General features: G+C 35.5%; 1 protein-coding gene across 4 annotated transcripts in view; it reads left to right on the forward strand.

Annotated features, from left to right (window-relative positions):
• CNST (consortin, connexin sorting protein) overlaps nt 1-17,129 on the forward strand; it is a 43,736-nt gene extending 26,607 nt beyond the window's left edge. For all 4 annotated transcript variants that reach the window (XM_081940216.1, XM_081940215.1, XM_081940218.1 and 1 more), the window contains 2 exons: nt 8,688-8,823; nt 10,633-17,129. In XM_081940216.1, the coding sequence (XP_081796342.1) occupies nt 8,688-8,823; nt 10,633-10,832 (336 nt within the window). In that variant the 3' untranslated portion in view covers nt 10,833-17,129. The remainder of the gene's footprint in view (nt 1-8,687; nt 8,824-10,632) is intronic.
• The last annotated feature ends 3,633 nt before the right edge of the window (nt 17,130-20,762 follow it).

Below are 20,762 nucleotides of genomic sequence, written 5' to 3' on the forward strand. Positions count from 1 at the left end.
TGTTAAATATGCACTTTGGAAAAAATAGATTTTCAATGGGTAAAAATGAACTTCTGGATTTACCTCTGTTAAAATGAGCTTATATGAGGAGTAGGGAAGTATGTTGTGTAATTTTGAAGATGAAAATTGCATTAATTATTTCTATAACTGCTGTAAAGACGATCTGAAGTCATTTCTTAAGTGTTTTTTTCCTTTTTCTCTCACTTTCTTTTGTTTTCAATACTTTTTATCTTTCTGCTTTTTTCATCTTTTATCTTTAAACTTTATAAAATATTTCTTTAATATAAATTATATTTTAAAAATGAAAAAATAGATTTCCACCTAGAAAACAGGCATGTTAGCATACATTATTTTTCTATTTCTGATCACAAACATTCTGAGATATTCCAGATCCACGTTTCACTTTTATTGCCATTCTCTATTGTTCCTGTTAACCTCTAAAAATCATTTTGTTTTATTATAACTTCTTGGTGCAGCTACTAAGCTTAATAAATTCCTTAGATTGCTTTTCAAAGAATTAGATATTAAGACAGAACATGCTATTCTTTCATTGCTGACTGATTTTATTGCAGTCACTTCATGTTTTGGAAATGTTAACTGTATCTTCTTATAAAGTCAGCCTTAGAAAATTACAGTTTAGGGCTGATGCATTGATCTGTAAAAATTGGAAAGAAAAACATCAGTTTTTCTATCAAAATCCTTTGATAGCATTCAGCTGTTTTTCTAACAACAACATTAATAATAATGCTTTATTTCATTTGACTTATTCATTGGACTTCTCCCTAGGGTCACTGGTTTGTCTGTTTACTTAGTGCAATTGTTCTTAACACCATTTAAATCAATTCCTATCTTTCTAAAATAAATGTATGGAAGCGGAATTTAGAATGAAGAATTTATTAAGTCTTTTTTTAAACTTTAACCCTGTTTTTCTTGTAAAGGTTAACTTGTAGCTCTGAGAGTGTGTATTTCAAAATGTTGAAAGGACTTGTGTTATTATTAACAGATAGATGGGTCCTAGCACTGTGTGAGAGAGTATAATGAATATAATGAATGAATGAAGAGAGAGAGAGAGAGAGAGAGAGAAAGAAAGAAAAAGAAAGAAAGACAGAGATAGCAATGTTCCCAAATTTTAAATGGGAAAGAAGAATACCAGATATTTCCAACCACTTGATAGAATGTGCATTGTAATTGTTAAAGTTTCAGTAAAATTAAAGTGGTTTATTCTGAGTTTTAAAACTAAGATTCTATATTTTTTTAAAAAGAAATCTAGCAAATATTATGATTTCCTTAAGAAAAATGAAGAAGGCCCTATCAGTCTTCTGAAAGATTCTTTTAAATGGAGTGTATATAAAACTTTCACTATTCTTCTACTTGTTCAATGCTGTTTTTTACATAAATAATGATTTTGAGAAACTTTAACTTGCTAAAACCATGTTTTAACAATTCTAGCCTCTTTACAATCTATTTATTTGTGTGTTTTTCACACTTTCTCATCTTGTATTTACTGTAAGTGTAAGAGTTGATACAATGCTCTTATGGGAAATCTTATGTAATTCTTAGCTCTGTGTTGCTGTTCTTTGAGCACTGAATTTATCACAGAGAGACATTGGTCTTTAAAGAAGGCACAGTATGTACCTTGCATCATTCAGCAGCAATCTCTGCAGGCCAAATATGGAATAATATGAGCTCTCTCTAGAGGGAGCTTGCTCCTCTGGCTCTGTCAGCTGGAAAACGAGCCTTTAAAGAGATGTAAAATATGGGAAAGCAAAGGAGATGGGATGGAGGTTTTCAATTTTCATTAGAGAAGAGCTATAGTGGTTTACTATGGAAGATTAAATGGATTTGAATATTGGATAATTTAAAATTGTATGTTGATTTCCTAAAATTGAGGACTTAGTATTCTGGACACTTGTTAAGCTGCAATACAATAAGCAAGTCATTAGTATTGAACAGAGCCACTGCTGATCCAAATCTCTTCCTTATCTTTATTATTGTTGGCTGTTTTTTTCTCCAGACATACAGGTAGTTCTCGACTTACAACAGTTCATTTAGTGACTGTTCAAAGTTACAACACTGAAAAAATTACTTATGACCCTTTTTCACAGTTACAACCTTTGAAGCATCCCATGATCAAAATTCAGACGCTTCGCAGTTGGTTCATACTTACGATCGTTGCTGTGTCCCAAGGTCATATGATCCCCTTTTGCAACCTTCTGACTAGCAAAGTCAAGGGAGAAGCCAGATTCACTTAACAACCAGATTACTAACGTATAAATTGCAGCGATTCACTTAACAATTGTGGCAAGCAAGGTCATAAAATGGGACAAAACTCACTTAACAAATGTCTTACTTAACAACAGAAGTTTTGGGCTCAATTCGTTTATGAGTTGAGGACTACTGTATCTATCCTGACAAAAAACTGAAGGAGTAAATACAGTATTTTTCAGAGTATAAGAAGCACCGGAGTATAAGACGCACCAAGATTTTGAAGAGGCAATTTTTTTAAAAAAGTAGGTAGGTAGCTAGAGGGATAGAGAGGGCGAGAAAGAGAGAGAAATACAATAGATAGGTAGGTAGGTAGAGAGAGTAGGTAGGTAGGTAGATAAAGGGAGAGAGAGAGAGAAATAGAAAAATACAGTAGGGAGGGAGGGAGGGAGAGAGTGTGTGTAGGTAAGTAGGTAGGTAGAGGGATAGAGCGAAATAGAGAGAGAAATACAGTAGATAGGTAGGGAGAGACAGAGAAGGTAGGTTGGTAGGTAGAGGGATAGAGAGAGAGAAATAGATAGATAGAGAAATACAGTGGATAGGTAGGAAGAGAGTAGGTAGGTTAGTAAGTAGAGGGATAGACAGAGAGAAATAGAGAGAAATACAGTAGAGGGGGCGAGAGAGTAGATAGGTATGTAGGTAGATAGGGGGGGAAGAAAGAGAGAAATATAGTAGATAGGTAGGGAGAAAGAGTGGGTAAGTAGGTAGATAGAGGGAGGGAGAGAGAGAAAAATAAAGTAGGGAGGGAGGGAGAGAGTAGGTAGATAGGTAGATGTTTCCAGGTGTATTTATCCATGTGCTGGACAAGGAAATTGTTTACAATCTGCAGCACCTAAGACTTTGTTTCTGCTGGCACAGCACATGATCAATGTAGTTCTCATCAATCAGTTAAAGAGCTTTCCAAAAGGGAAAAAAAGTTTTTGCACTCTGCAAACCTCCTCAAAAAGGCATAAATAGCCTTGGGGGGACTTGCAGGGTGCTTCTGGGGGGTGCCCCCCCTAAAATGAGCAAAGAACGGTCCGTTTTCACGAAAACAGGCCCGTTTTTTTCTCAAAATAATTGCATGCATAGCCTTATGGAGGATTATAGAGTGCTCCTGGGGCTGGGGGGGCATTTTTTGCTCATTTCTGCCCTCCGCAGCCCCCAGGAGCTCTCTAAAAGCCTCCATAAGGCTATGCACGGCCATTTTAGTGAAGGGGGTGGGGTTCGGGAGGCAAAAATGCTATATTTAGTGTATAAGACGCACCCAGATTTTCAGCCTCTTTTTTGAGGAAAAAAGGTGTGTCTTATACTCCGAAAAATACAGTAGTTTCCATTTATTTTGCCCGCTCTTCTAAGCAACGCTGTGGATTCCCCCCTAGAGGGAGACAGATCATGGAGAAATGTATGATCTCTGTTTCAAAAGGGGGAGTTGAATTTTAATATTACAATCAGAAATACCAATAAAAATTCTACTGACATGTTGACAGGAATCTGATCTATGATCCACATCTTGGTGTCTGGCTTGTTTTGCTTAATATATCTGAGTTGTGCACAAAGCACTGAAATACTTTCTCTTACAACTATAATAAAATGTGGCACGATATTTCAATTGGCTATCCTATCAAAATAGATTCATGTCCATGTTTTGCATAAAAACACATCTTGGCATGAACAGCAGAATAGATACCCCAATTCATAGCCATGCATTAAAGAACATTTCAGAGAGATACCCTAAGCCAGGGGTGTCCAAACTTGGCAACTTTAAGACTTGTGGACTTCAACTCCCAGAATTCCCCAGCTGGCTGGGGAATTCTGGGAGTTGAAGTCCACAAGTCTTAAAGTTGCCAAGTTTGGACACCCCTGCCCTAAGCCAATGTCTCGTTATACCTAACTTTCATACAATATACAAAGTTTTTTTGTGCCCTTCCTCAACTCTCCTACCAAAATGTCTTCAATACTATATGTTACTAAACCACCAAAGGTCAGCATTTTAGAGAAGTTGCTATTTGATGCATTATAAATCAGGATTTACAGCTGCCAGAATTCAAGGTTTACAGTTGCATTAAACTTGCCCAGCATTAATATTTTCTAAGAGAGAGGTATTTTCTTGCTTCCTTTGTATTATTATGGTATGTCACATAGTCAGCCAGATGTTCAGAAAGAATTTGGCATCTCTATCCCAAAGACCTGGGATAGGTAGATGAGGATGTTTGATGGTGTTAAAGGTATTGTTGTAAGATGTAAACTGTTCAAAGTAAAGCTGGCTTTTGCGATTGTCTGATGGTGATTTTGTCGCTCAGAGGGACTTAACAATAATGGAAAAACACAGGGTAAAAACAACACTGAAGTCAATACTTTTAAAATCAGAATTAAAATAGGTATAATTGAAATCAGTTAATAGGTAAACGTTTGGCTGTCTTTAATTGTTCCTTGTGGTGTCCTATTTCTAACATCCAGAGGTCTTTGTACATCTTGTCTGCAATGGAGTACACAGTCTTCAGGGGGCATTGTGTATTCTGAAAGCTGAACATTCCAGGGAAATAACTGCAAAGGCATTAAAATGGTGGAAAAGAAAGGGTATTCACAAAATGCTATTTATAAGTGATTGTCATAATAAATTTGAAAAAGAAGTTTCTATTTCTTAGTTCTGCTGAAGGTGATTACTATACCTGTAGTATATTTCAATACATTAATAATCTTTAAGACGTTTAGAAAGGAAATTGACTGTGGCTTGAATATATGTAATTGCTTTATATTTAAATCTGGGATTATTTGCTTTTCAAATATATTGAATTAAAATTATGTTCAGCTATTATTGATGTGACTTGCATGTCAGTATAGCTGAATGAGAATTTTTTGATAGATTAGACATGCCATACTCGCCTTTAGGATTGTAACCTCTCCATAACATTTAATGAGTTTTTGACCTTGAGAAAATTCTCAAACCTGACTATTTCAATTCTTACTGTTGTCTATGGCATTGCTGCATGTGCATTTCACATTTCATATCAAAATACGTGTGTGGTCATTGCCAATATTTAACAGTGATGGGAGTACTGAAGCTGAAATTGAATTTTCAGCTTAATGGATGCCATATAGCTGCTTGCTTGGAATGTATGTGCATTACAAAGTCCTGAAAAACAATAGCAATAGTACTTAGACCTATATACCACTTCACAGTGCTTTATACCCCTCTAAGTGGTTTACAGAATTACAGAGATATTGCCCCTAATAATCTGGATCATCATTTTATTGAGCTTGGAAAGATGGAAAGCTGAGTCAACCTTGAGCCCGTCAGGATCAAACTGCTGGCAGTTGGCAGAATTATCTGCAATATTGCATCCTTTTTTTATATAACAGTTCAGTGCAGATTGCAATTCACTTATTATAGATTGTTTTGCAATATAATTTAATTCAAAAAGCATTGATCAAAACAATCTTCTTTTTTATTTGACAATATTGATGAAAGTACAATAACTGAAATATGGCCATATCCATAGATTGGCTGCCTTGAAAAATTAAATAATTCATGGAGCAGTAATGGCTCTACTAATATAGCTAAAATGATCCTTTGCAGATAGAAGGTACTAAGAACTCCACTTTAAGTACCTATGCTTTTAGCAATTCACTTTATTATTGATTTTATATTTTAAGAGTTTTTTATGTTTTAAGAGGCTTATTTGTGGAATTCAGACTACTGTTTGGAGTAAAATATAAACTTTATAGCTGTACTGCAGCAATTTGTCTTATAATTCTGTGTTTGCTTTCATCATTATACCAGATTTATTCTTTTTTTAAAAAGATTTTTTTTATTTTTGAATAAACACAAACAGATAAAACACACACAAAAGACCCCCACAAAACCATCTTCCATTACAGACGGAGAGAGGAGCTGATGTCGCAATAACACAATGTGCAATCTTGGAGCTCCAAGATCACAGTCGATACTTTTGCTGCTGGACAGTCCTTTTGGACCTAAACTGTCCTGAAGAGACGGTGATAGGGAAGAGTACTCCTGCTGATCTCAGGGACACAGCAAAGTCCCTGATTGATCCAGGAGAATCTCTTTTTGCCAGCAACAGAAGTGCAGCCATTGAAGCTGCTGGAGTTGGGACAGCTCTGGAACAGGAGGAAAACGGAAAGAGAAAGTGTGTCCATCTGGTGAGGAAATGTTATTATTATAAAAGAGACTACCCAAAACAAAATTAAAGCTAAATTAAATTTGAAAACAGAAGAGAACAAGCTGCGAAATTAAGCTACATTAGACAGTGTGTTATCCTTTTTTTTAAAAATTTCTTTTACAAATGGAACTTTTACAAATGTTTCCTATTCTTTAAATTGAACAGATTAGTTTTTCTTCTACTACTTTTTATATTCTTTTTTTATACCTATGGATTAAAATCTTTTTCTTTATTTTTATAATGCTGGATTGGATGTTTTGGGGTTTTGTTTTGTTTTTTTGCTCCATTTAAGAATTTTGTTTTCTTTAAGCCTAGAATATAAAGAAGATATAAAAGGAATACAAAAAGGACTAATAACAGAGGGAAAGGAAGTAACACTGCCACCTGGACGCTGGAGACTTGGAAAGCTTGGAAATATTGTCTATTCTTTTTTCTCTTTGATCATTTGACTTTGCAATTCAGGGTTCCTCAGCTTGTTTACAGAGAGTGATAGTGAGAAGAGCATGGGTTGTTTATACAGGTGCTTTTTGGGAGCTTCATTGGCAGCTGGAGTGGAGAGCCTTGTCTTGAAAGATTATAAATGAACTTGCTTTAAATTTAATAAAAAGTTTTGAATGTCAGAGTGGCAGTGTTGGAAGAATGGTGCAACATGAAAAAGAAACCTTAACATTGCAGAAGATTATGTTTGAAATTCAAAAATTATTAGAAGTAACAAAGAGAATTGAGAAGAGATTGGAGAACATAGATCCTAGAACAGCAAAAATTGATGGAAAAATTGAGGATGTTCATCAAATGAAGAAAGTGGAGGTCAGAGTTCTAAAAACTGAAGGAATAAATAAACAAAGAGACAAGAAAATTGTTGATACTGACAGTATAGTTGGAAATGGAAAGAGTGGAATATGGAAAGGGGAGATAGATGGACTGGATCTCTACCGCAGATCTCAAAGTATAGAAGAAGAAAAGAGAGAAGTGATGGAACTAAGGAGAGAAATGTTGTCAGAAGCACTACCGTATTTCCCCAAAAATAAGACAGGTTCTTATATTTTTTTGACCCACGAAATATGGCCTTGGGCTTATTGAAGGGGGAGGGCTTATTATTTTTCAGGTGCAGAAAGCAGCAAGTCCACCAGTCCCACCCTCTCCGTCCCACCACCTGCTTGCCTGCGGCCACAATGACCCAAGTTCTCCTTGCATCCTGGCCTTCACCTGCCCTGCTTGCTGGCCACCGAACAGCTGACTGTGCTGCTCTGGCCTTGCAGGGGGGGGGTCCTGGCAGAATGAACGAACACACACACACACACACTCCCCCTCCAAGACAGCTACATCCCTTCACTAACTTGCTTTCCAGCTCCATCCTCTGCTCCACGTGCAGGACAAGAAAAGTAGACTGTGTGCCCATGGTTAAAAAAATACCAGAAAATACCTTCCAAGTTCTCGCCAAAAAAAAAAAAAAAAGATCTCTCGAAGTTGGAAGTCGTCCCATAAACTACTTTTCTTGCCCTGCATATATTGATTTGATAAGAGGAAATTTGATATAAATTGCAAATGACGAAAGGAGGTTTAGAAACTGTTATTAAATATAACCATTTTTTATATAGAACATGTTATAAAAATGTAATGTTACTGGATGATATTGGGAAGAGCTAATGGAATGCCATTATATGATTTTGCTTTAAATTTGGAATATTTTATATAAAAGGATGTAAAAACAATTATAGTCAAATGAAGATTGAGGTATGATGATAGTAATATATATAAATATACTTGATTTAAAATAAATGATTTGATATGAATTGTAGGTGATGACTGTGGAAGGGATGCATGGAAGTTTTTGTAACCAATCAACACACTTCTACAATTTGTAATGGAAGATGGTTTTGTAGTTTTTTGTGTGTTTTGTCTGTGTTTATTCAAAAATACCAGATTTATTCTTAATTGCATATCCAACATCCAAATAAGGAAATACTTGAGTTTCTTTTATCTATGATAGCATCTAGCTTCTATCCGAATGGAACCAATGGAGAACATTATATTACAATACATTAATAGTGCCATTGGTATTTGGTATTTAACAGTGTTTTAAAGTCAAATATCTTATAAAACAATTATATTCGCAACTAATAATCTTCAATCATTGTGAAGATTAAAGCCAAGAGTTAAAATATGTCAAAGGTAATGTGTAAGATTCTGCAATATATAAGCGCGCAAATGAAACAGTGTCTTAATACTGTTTTTATAATAGTCTATCATTCTTGTTAGACTGTTCCTGCGGAGGGGCTTGTGTCTATATTGAAAAAAAGAGACGACAATGAAGAAAAAACATTGGCTCAAATCCAGCTGAGACAGTCAAAAAGAAGAGTCAGATTCCAAGAAATGGAAGAAACATTAGAACAAGGTACTTTCTCCTCGCTAACTTTAACCCCAGAATTGCATAATCATACAAAATATGAAACTATAAATATTCAAGTTACTTATATGTGCCATATCTGCTTATATTCCAAGAGTCATGAATGGAGAAATAGGTTGCTCTCAACTATAGGTAATATACTTTCATTCAAACATTTTGTGTTGCACTCTTTTGTGGGAGATGAGTATCCCATGACCTATCACTCTTTTTGAGATGGTGGCTATATTTGGAATGTTGAGCATATGTTAAGGCCACTTTCACAAAATGTCTGCAATGAAAGGGGGCAGATAAAGCTTTGGCTTAGCTCAAGTGGAGACTTTGACATCCAAAAGGATAGGTCTTTCGGTATCATGAGCTCATGAGTGCTCCTTTTCTTATATCTTGATTTTCTTAACTTATCATTTATGCACCATATAGAAGATAATTTACATTGTAATGATTTGATGCCCAACCCTTATTGGTTACTTCAAGTAAAGATAACATTCCTTATCAGCATCACCTTTGCACATGCTGAGACACAGGCATGAGTTTGTGACCCAAGAATTACTAGACTGTTCCATATGTCACATGTGGTCCTTTGATCTAACTGAATCATTTATTAGTAAGCTTTTCACCAGTTTTAACCATTGATTGTAAATTGGAAAGTTACAGAATTCTTAGCCATATCCATGACTATTAGAAATCAGTGGATTTGTTCTATAACCAACTCCAGGTTTTATCTTGTCCATATACTTAACAGTTGTTGACTGCCTTGTTCCAGTATTTTCCACAAATCTAATTTGCCACTAGAATCTTGGCATCCTCCGTAGCATTTTTTATTTTCTGCCAGGTTTGATTTACACATCTCTTAATTGGCTTTTGTTATTTTCTTTAATTATTGCATAATGTCATTGATATATACTGTATTATCTTGATTTATGAATAAGGCAGGCAGGCAAGGGAGGAGAGGGGAAAGGGAAGGAAAGGAGAAAGGAAAGGAAAGGAAAGGTTAAGCATGTTAAGGAATTCCATACCGTTATTAAAATAAAAGGGCTGTGGTGGTGCAGTGGTTTGAATGCAGCATTGCAGACTAATTCTGCTGACTGCCAGGAGTTCAATCCTTGGCTCAAGGTTGACTCAGCCTTCCATTCTTCTGAGGTCAATAAAATGAGGACCCAGATTGTTGGGGGCAATATGCAGACTCTGTAAACCACTTAGAGTTGTAAAGCACTGTGAAGCGGTATATAAATCTAAGTGCTATTGCTAAGTGCTACTAAGTGGATTAAGCTACTAGCAATCTTCTACTGAGTTCTCTATTGACTTGCTTGTCAGAAGTTGGTAGCCACAATCACAAATGGCAAACACATGACTGTGATTGCCATTTTGCAGCACCCCATTCGGGATGCTGCAAAATTTTAATTGCAAGCTGGTCCCGAAGCAGCTAGGTTAAGATCACATGACCCTATTGCCTCTGCAAAGGCTGGACCTCTGAAACCCAGTCATAAGTACCACTCGTTCAGTATCATCATTAGTTCAAATAGTCATGGAATGAGTGGTTGTTAAGCAAAGACTACCTATAGAAGCAAAGTATGAATACAAATAATTATTTTATTGTACACATTTACTTCTGTGAAAGCAAAAGCCTATTGCCTCTATCTATCTTTGGGCCAATATTGATATTTGCTCTTGGTATAGGAGGTTGCTGGTTTTGGGCATTTATTTGGCTATTTCAGTGTTGAGGAATATATACAATATAGGTAAGTAAAGTATTTCATTATCTGTCATTCTATTCACTCTATGTCATCCATCTTTTTACAGAGGACGTTGGAGCTGGCTCCTGTATTTTGCTGATCTTACTGTGCATAGCAACTGTCTTCCTTAGTATTGGAGGAACGGCATTATACTGTACACTTGGCAACACAGAATCTGCAGTCTGTACTGACTTTGCTGCCAATGTGGATTTTTACCGCAGCCAGATACAGAAGGGTATAGAAGAACTTAAACACTGGATTTTATAATAAAAGAAGAAATATGAACATATAGTAATATTTTACTGTTGAGAGAAGAAAGAAAAATAGTTCAAGCTTCGAATAATTTGGCACTTTCAGAAGAAGTAACATGACAGAGGAAGCATCTGTATTGTACATAGGAGTTAATGTCCAGTAATTGGAGTAATTGTCTACAGTTATTGATCAACTTTCATGAGGCAGCATAAGAGACTATCCTAATGTTCTCCTTTTGAAATGTTCAGAACAATCTTCCGTTTCCCAACTTAGAAACGAAAAAGGAAGTTCATCTTTCCTAAAAATTTCCAATCCTCATACAGTCATATGCAATCTCTGTAAATTTTAATGCAAAACAGTTGATTTTTCTTACATCATAATGCAAAGATATTGTCTTCAATTATCATGCAATAAGTTCATATTTAATGGAAACAAACTTTATTTGTTTCATGTATTTTATGTTTTTAATTATTTCAATGAATCGTACTAATTTGGATGTGGCAGTGGTACAAATAGTAGCCGCCTACATTTAGATGTTATTTAATTGTGTAGCGTTTTAAAATGTAGCAGTTGTAATAAGTGATGCATTCATTATTTTCATATACAGTCTTGGCAAAACATGCAGAGAGAGTTGTAGTAATAGATTCCTTAAAATGGATTTATAAAACAGGTTCTCTATATAAAACCAAATATAAAATATGGCTCATTTCAGTGCCAGTGATAGCCATTCAGGGTTAGTTGGAATAAGGTAGCATCCAGATTGAATGAATAAATAAATAAATAATGATTCACATTTTTTAAAAAAGAGTTCACTTTGCATATTTATTTTTTTAGATCCATTTTATGGTATTGTGAGTGTTTATCTAACACTGTAAAGTGAAACACAACAAATATATTTGCAAGCACTGAACATAAAGTGTCTAAACTTGACAGAGACATTTTTTTTCCTCTTTGAGTGTGATTCTAGTAACAAAAGTGGGTTTCTTCTCCATTACAAGCCAAAATGGGCCTTGGGCAATGTTAAATCCTCTTTTGGTTTTATTAAAACTACTGGTTTCTGTTTATCCAAATTATAAGGAAAAAAGCAAACTGAAAAACTGTACCTTAGAATGAAGATGTACGATATGTATTGTATTTGAATATTGTAAGCCTCCCTGAATCACTGAAAGTCGGGTGGCAGATGAAAGTTTAATTTATTTTGGTTAGTTGCATAATCAGCCAGATATTTAGATTGGATTTGGATTATTATTATTTTTACTTTACTCCTTCCAAGAATCTGGGAGGGGCAGATGTAGATTAATATTATTCTTTAGGTATGATCACAGGATATAAACTGTCCGAAGTAAAGCTGCTTTTTGCAACTGACCGGTGTGATTTTTTTCAATGCTGATGTTGAGTGGTGCTTCAGAAACTTTGGGACAGCATTCAGGGCACCTGCCTATCATTGCTTTCTTTTATCACTGTTATTCTGCTTCTATTTGCAGGCTTTCCTATTTTGTAATCCTCCCCCCCCCCCCCCATTCTTTCTCTTCTATGCTGCTGTCTCCAGGTACTGCAATGTCTACTGTTCAGACTTTTTTGTCTTTCCTATCGACAGTTGTTAAGTCTGGGGTATTATCAAACGGATGCTTGACTGCCTGAATCCCCAAGTTCTTGCTTCCAGGCAAGTGGTATTTCTTGCAGATATTCAGTGCATCATTTTTCTTTGTTTGTAATCAGTTTGCAATATTCTTGCAATAGGAGGCCCATTGTTTCATCAGCTTCTTTACAGGGAAGGCATTTGCAGTCTGTTGCAGTCTTGACTTTATCTGCATTTGTTCTTAAGGTGTGGTCTTATGCAATCAGAATTAGTTCCTGTTTCTTTCTTCAACTTTCCTGCTCTTAGCCATTGCCAAATCTTGTTATCTAATCTGTCTGCTAGGCAGCTACGCTACAGGTAGTCTTCAATGTACGACTACAACTGAGCCCAACATTTATGTTGCTAAGTGAGAAATTTGTTAAGTGAGTTTTGCCCCATTTTATGACTTTTCTTGCCACATTTGTTAAGTGAATCACTGCAATTGTTAAATTAGTAACCCGGTTGTTAAGTGAATCTGGTTTCCCTATTGACTTTGCTTGTCAGGTGGTGGCAAAAGGGGATCACATGATCCAGGGACACTGCAACCATCATAAATGTGAATCAATTGTCAAGCATCTGAATGTAAATCCCTTGCCCATGGGGATGCTGGAATGATTATCTGAAAAATAATAAGTCACTTTTTTCAGTGCAGTTGTAACATTGAATGGTCACCAAGTGAACTGATTACTTGTAATGGCCATATACTACTTTGCCTTGCCACATCTCATTCTATTGTATTCTATTCTTTGGCCTTTTTTAGAGGGCAGTTTGGTATCTTTGATATTCAGTAAGCCTTCATATGTACTAGCATCTTCTTCACTGGCATTCAGATATTCTTCCAAAGCCTTTTCTTCTTCAATTATCTGGTGTATCCATGCCTACCTATGCTCCTTGGTAAATAGAGTCTGTTAATGTCACTGAACCGGTGAAGGGCATGATTCATTGTCATTTTTCAAGTCTTTCTGTCCAGGGTTTCTACCTCATTTTAAATCCAGTCCATTAATCCATTATAATCTAATCCACTGTATATCTAATGACTAGAGTTATCCATGTGTTAATCACCTTGATGTATTTCTGCCATTTTGTTTGGATTTTAACATTTTCTCACTCTTCTGATGTTTTTACTATTAACCTTCTATTTGATTTCGATGTGCTTGCTGTTGATATCCTGAAAGGTACCCAGGTATTTATAATAATCTTCATCCAGATTCCTAATATTATTTCCATAGGACATCTTAATTCCTTCAGTCTTCACTGTTTTCCCCATTGATCATAAGGGTGGCATATTGGTCCCGCCTAAACTCCATTGTAATATCTTGACTTTATATTTGGATAATGTTGAACATTGATTCCATTTCTGATTGTATTTTTCCCTAGGGCTTCAGATTGTCCATGTAAGGGAGGTGGGATAGCCTGGTAGATATTTTTGATGTTTGATAGCCGTGACCTGACTTGCTACATGCTACAAAGCTACTCCACTAATTACTCTTACAATGCAAATATGCTAATGTTATTATGTATGAAAACTACATAAATTTGCTAACCTTTCAATGTGGTTATCTGCTATCATTATGCATAGAATTAATAACAAAGGCACTGTACAAACTAGGTAATATGTAGGCACAAATCATGCAGCTGAAATGGTAAATTGAGAAAGTAATGGAACACTTCAATTTCATCTATTGTTTTAGTATTCTCAACTAAACAATTATTTATTTATTTTTATTTATTTATTATTAGCGTTTATATACCGCCCCCTCTCCCGAAAGGGACTCGGGGTGGTGTACAGTCCGTATTAAAATACAACAGATTAAAACGTAGAAATAACTATATAAATACATGTATAAGAGGAGGGTAAAATATACCAAACTGTATAGCTAATAAATAAATCAATACAAAAGTATTAGTCGGGTTTGTTATGAAGTAATATTACCAGTTAATCAGAAGTTCTGTATGTTGTGGTTTAAATTTCCTCAAACTATTTCATTTTTTTCCCAGGTATATAATCATGGGCCAATTGTACAAAATTTATACAAAGGAATAGGCAAAATAATAATTTTGTTTACTATCAATAAAACTTAGAAGTTTATTAATATCAAATTATTAATAAAGAATGTTCCTCACATTAAGTAAAAAAATGCCCCTTTACAATTATTTGCCATGATTTGAGTAGTTAGTCCCTAACTTTAAGGCTGTCATGGCAAAATATGCTATACATAGAGATCTAGGCAATATGATCTGATTTTTTAAAAATCATTACTGTCATTAGAATCTAGATTACTGGAGTCCAGAACTTTACAGATTGTCACTGCAAGGATGAAAAGGAACAACGAAACAAATAGGAAACTGCCTTTCCATCTGCAATTGGCAGTTTATCGATAACTTTATAGCAATAAAGGCTTTTTAATATTTCTACCAGTTTATTACCACTGCGGTTTGTGTGAGCCCTTCAGGATAGACCACATTAGGAAACTAGAATTACAAATAGTAGTACTACTTTTAATATGAGATTGTAGTAGTGGAATCTTGCAAGACCATGTGTGCTTCCCCCTTCCCTTCTTTTATCCTTATGAGAATTAGGGAGGGTCATATCTGAGGTGCTTTCTCAAATGCCGTATTTTATCCTAGATTGAGATTTCTTTTATCTGACTGCTGGCTTGTCCTCCTGTTCCCCAAGTTTATTCCTTCTGCCAATTACAGTTTCAAATCTTAGAACTGTTAAAATTGGCAGAACATCTTGGGGCCATTAAGATATAATTTATAAGAAATTATATCAATCAGATCTGACTTCAGGTGGTCTTGTGTTAGCAACCACAGCTGGCACCAGGAATTCTGTCACTACGCACATGGTTGCTACGTGAAAATAATCTGTCCGTGACTTACAACTTTATTTCCATGTTTTCCATTAACTCTACTTGTCTCAAGCTGGTAGGGAAGCATGAAAACGGTAATCATGTGACAATGGGATACTGCAATAGACATAAAAATGCACCAGTTATAAAGTGCTTGAATGTTGGTCATGTGACCACGGGCCACTTAAAACGCAAAGGTTGTAAGTGCATTTTCATAGCTTCAAATGATTGCTAAGTGAGGCAGTCAGTAACTGAGGACTACTTGTAATTTTTTGTCTTTTTTCAGATTATCATGCCGTATAATAAATCTAGAAATTGTTATGATTGCCTTCCAAACCTAAAATCATCTCCAGAAATCCAGTCTCTAACGGTTGCATAATTCAGCAGAAGCCTATCAGTGAATGAGAGAGAAATAAAAAGTAACAATCATGCTTACTTCGGTGCTTTGCAGTTCTAATTAGCCAAAGATTATCCTTTAATAAATGTATAACTTAATATTAATGGTTTTGTGAAGCCAAACTTTCGCTATATGTTGAGGTAAGCTTTATTTAAACCCGATGAAAGAAGGAGAAAATTATGTGAACGTTAGACAGGAACATATTGATATAAAAATTAAAAGAGTACTAAAAGTCCTCCACGTGTCCCGACTCATGATATACCGGTAATTAGTAAAAGGCCAGTAAAGTTATCTTTATGTTTATCAAAATATTTAAATAATTTCAGTGATTTGAAGCATCTCTGCCTTTTTAAAGCAATTGCATCTTTTCCTTGGATCACATATTTTCCCTCCACTTTTATAGTACAAGACATAGCTGCTTTCAAGAAATCATCTCATTTCAATTCCTTCATAATTTGTCAGATGGAATTATAAAATCTTATCAAGTAGGACTGTCAAACTCCTTATACTTTCATTAAAGTACTATATAAAGACAAGTTCACATCAGCATTTAACAATTTTAGTGATTACATATACAGGTATTCATACATTCAGGATGATTCTTTTCCTTTTTCAAGAAGGAACAAAGACTTATAAAATAAATATCCATTTTTGCAACAGACCTGAAATAAGACTTTTTGGCTCTGTGGTATTTTTTGTTAGGACTATAATTGATCAGATGATAGGGAGATTAAATTAAGGGTACTATGTATGTTTAGGGAGTAGATTTTCACAAGTTATTTCAAATCTATTAGTCACAAATGGTACATGCTACAAATATTTAGAATATTTTATTGTGCAAACAGCTAATATGGCAAGTGAAATGAAATAGTGACAGAAATATTCCAGACTATGGCCTTTAAAAGCATTTTTTTTACTTTTTAAAGAGTATCAACCTTCATGTGAATTATTATCAGTTATTCATTTTTATTTTTTCCTTTCCATTTGTAGCTCAGCCTTCTCTCTGTGATAAATAATAAATAGAATAGGCAGCATCACATTCTGTTTAATTTACACATCACACAAATATGTAATTTCATTGTGTCTCCTTTCCTTTCTTACCATTCCTGACTTAATCCTGTTCACTGCAAAGTTCTTAGAAAGATAGAAGTTTGACATTTGAATGACTAATCTTGTACGTATATTTGTGTTGACACACACTGCCTACAGTGTTCCTGTAGATTTTAGTTATACTATGTTCTATTATACCTTGACAAAAGGTTAGAATCAAAATAATTCCTTGGCTATATACAAAGGCTTCCAGCATTCTTTAGAATTGCCCCATGTGTATCTACAGGCAAAACTCGAAAAATTAGAATATCGTGAAAAAGTTCATTTATTTTAGTTATACAACTTAAAAAGTGAAACTAATATATGAGATATACATGCAAAGCAAGATGGTTCAAGCCGTGATGTCATAATCGTGAAGATTATGGCTTACAGCTCATGAAAACCCCAAATCTACAATCTCAGAATATTAGGATATTGTGAAAAGGTGCAATATTCTAGGCTCAAAGTGTCCCACTGCAATTAAGCCATAACACCTGCAAAGGGTTCCTGAGCCTTTAAATGGTCTCTCAGTCAGGTTCAGTAGGAATCACAATCATGGGAAGGACTGCTGACTTGACAGTTGTGCAGAAAACCATCATTGACACCCTCCATAAGGAGGGAAAACCTCAAAAGGTAATTGCAAAAGAAGTTGGATGTTCCCAAAGTGCTGTATCAAAGCACATTAATAGAAAGTTATGTGGAAGGGAAAAGTGTGGAAGAAAAAGGTGCACAAGCAGCAGGGATGACCGCAGCCTGGAGAGGATTCTCAGGAAAAGGCCATTCAAAAGTGTTGGGGACTTTCATAAGGAGTGGACTGAGGCTGGAGTCAGTGCATCAAGAGCCACCACACAGAGACAGATACTGGACATGGGCTTCAAATGTCATATTCCTCTTGTCAAGTCGCTCCTGAACAACAAACAACGTCAGAAGCGTCTTACCTGGGCTAAAGAAAAACAGACCTGGTCTGTTGCTCAGTGGTCCAAAGTCCTCTTTTCTGATGAGAGCAACTTTTGCATCTTATTTGGAAACCAGGGACCCAGAGTATGGAGGAAGAATGGAGATGCACACACTGCAAGATGCTTGAAGTCCAGTGTGAAGTTTCCACAGTCTGTGTTGATTTGGGGAGCCATGTCACCTGCTGGTGTTGGTCCACTGTACTTCATTAAGTCCAGGGTCAACACAGCTGTCTACCAGGAGATTTTGAAGCACTTCCACAGACAAGCTTTATGGGGATGCTGACTTCATTTTCCAGCACGACATGGCACCTGCCCACACTGCCAAAAGCACCAAAACCTGGTTCAATGACCGTGGGATTACTGTGCTTGATTGGCCAGCAAACTCGCCTGACCTGAACCCCATAGAGAATCTATGGGGCATTGCCAAGAGAAAGATAAGAAACATGAGACCGAACAATGCAGAAGAGCTGAAGGTCGCTATTGAAGCATCCTGGTCTTCCATAACACCTCAGCAGTGCCACAGGCTGATAGCTTCCATGCCACGCCGCATTGAGGCAGTAATTGCTGCAAAAGGGGCCCAAACCAAGTACTGGGTACATATGCATGCTTATACCTTTCAGAGGTCCGATATTGTTCTATGTACAATCCTTGTTTTATTGATTGCATGTAGTATTCTAATTTTCTGAGATTGTGGATTTGGGGTTTTCATGAGCTGTAAGCCATATCATCACAATTATGACAAATCATGGCTTGAACTAACTTGCTTTGCATGTAATAAGTCTTATCTCATATATTAGTTTCACCTTTTAAGTTGCATTACTAAAATAAATGAACTTTTGCATGATATTCTAATTTTTTGAGTTTCACCTGTATATACTACTAAAATTCTTGTGTCCTTTTGATTGATTGTAATCTTCAGTTGAGCAAAACAGCGCATCATAGGGTAACAATTTTTGAGTCAACATACCTCAAATACTTCCAGAATGCATCCAAAATCTGGGACCCATGACTCCCAGATTTTGGCAAAGTTGTGATTGTTTCGGTGCTGCCAGGCTGCTGTGCTGCCACTTTGCTATGGTCAGCCACAGTCATGTGATGGTCATTTCCAACACTCCCTGCCAGCGTTCTTCAAAAAAAGATAATGGGGAAGTCAGTAGGAATAGGAAGTCGCTCCAGCTCCCACAGGATTTGTTTTGGTTTATACATGCCCACTGTCATTCTGTTTCTCTGTTTAGGTAAGAAAATATCTTTGAAACAATTCGCCAACAGGTCATAGGATATCCAGTTCGTTCCTATTTTCTACATATATTGTGCTGTGGAGATCCTCCATTGGGGGAACTGTAATTCTAATAAAAATATTGTTCTAATAATAAAGCATCCAAAACCTCTCCCCTTTCATAGCAACCTGGATTCTGTTCTATGGATCCAGGTAACAGGATGGAGAACCTGTCATTTTCTGGGATCCCTGAATTACAGCTTCTAGTATTCTTGCAGTTGGCTGGTGTTGCTGCAAGCTCAAATTCAGCAACTTCTGGAGGGCTATGGATTTCCCCTTCCCTTGTATACTGGCAGTGCAAACTTTACACTGGGTAATTAATTGGCAATTTTATATGTTGTTAGTAGTTTTAATTTTGTTGAAACATGCTTTCTATATGTGTTCCAAAGGCCTTTTGTTTTATACTATAGCATAGCTTGAACTCTTTTAAAAAGAGGGAGTTTACTGGCTGGTTCAGTATACCACTTTTGTCTCTCCTTTAATTAGTTGTCCGTAGCAACATTTTCTTATTCTTTTATTCTGTAATTATGTAATACATTGTTGATGAGCATGCCTTCTATAGCCATGATGTATTTATAATTATTCCTTAGTAAGAATATATTTTGAGACTTTGTAATTTTCAGTTTGCTATTCAGTTAGATGATAATATTTAATGCAACTGTGGATTTCTGGTCTGTTCAAGTGATTGTGCATCTGATCACCAAAAATATAGAGAATTTATAACTTGCATATGTTTATTTCAAAAATATGACATGTAGAGTTATCAAGAAATCTGAGATGTAGAATTTTTGGCAGAAGTGTTTTTAGCGCACTTTTAAAAGAGAAAGGTAATATAGTTTTTAAAAGATCTTACTTTGCACTAGGGTTGCCAAATGCCCCATTTTATTTCCAGTTACGGCAATTCCTTAGAATATAATCAGTTTCCCTTACTTTTAAATACTCTGGCTTCACTTTTTTTTCATTTCTTTGGTACATATTTTATAATTTATTTGATCATGGTTTATTCAATCCCACATTAAGAACTCATACAATAAGCTTGGCTAAAATATAGCTGACTGCATTATCGTGTAGAATGTTGTGCAAAAGTAGCTTATTTTATCTTAAAATGAGACACAATGCAGGCATAGAACTATATAAATATTCCTCTGCTTCCTTTGGTTAAGACAAAAAGCAAATATAAGAAGAGGAGTTTTGAGGCAGTTCAATGTTCACAACAACAAACACTTTAATCTCCTTTTCCTATATTATTACAAAATAAATCTACAAAATAAAGCTTTAGATATATTGCACCATCTTTTCTGGTAATCACACAATCCAGAACTATAGGTAGATATTCCAATCTGTTCTAATTCTTGTTTAGACGATTTGTATGTTTTATAATGGATATCTGAAGTGATAACAACAGTAAATTTGTTTTTTATTTGAAAAAAAAAACTTTATAAATTATTGTTTCAAACAGTTACTTTAGATAACTACAAAACTTAGATACACAGGGGGGAAATTCCTTTTTTATCACAATTCATGAGTGGAAAATGCTGTTCCCCTTACATGACAGAGTATTGAAGGTACCGTTAACTGACAGAGAACTGGAATTAGTGAAACACAATTACATTATTATACACTAGCTATTTATGTATGGTGTGACCATTTTTAATACATTTATTTCTAAAATAATTATACGTTGACCTTTTTTAGGGAAGTTCCCCAAAAAAAAGATGATATCTGCGATAGCATAATAAAATTCCACTCTTTTTATA

This window comes from Natrix helvetica, assembly GCF_964273705.1.
Source record: "Natrix helvetica genome assembly, chromosome: 2".
NCBI classification, from domain to species: domain Eukaryota; kingdom Metazoa; phylum Chordata; class Lepidosauria; order Squamata; family Natricidae; genus Natrix; species Natrix helvetica.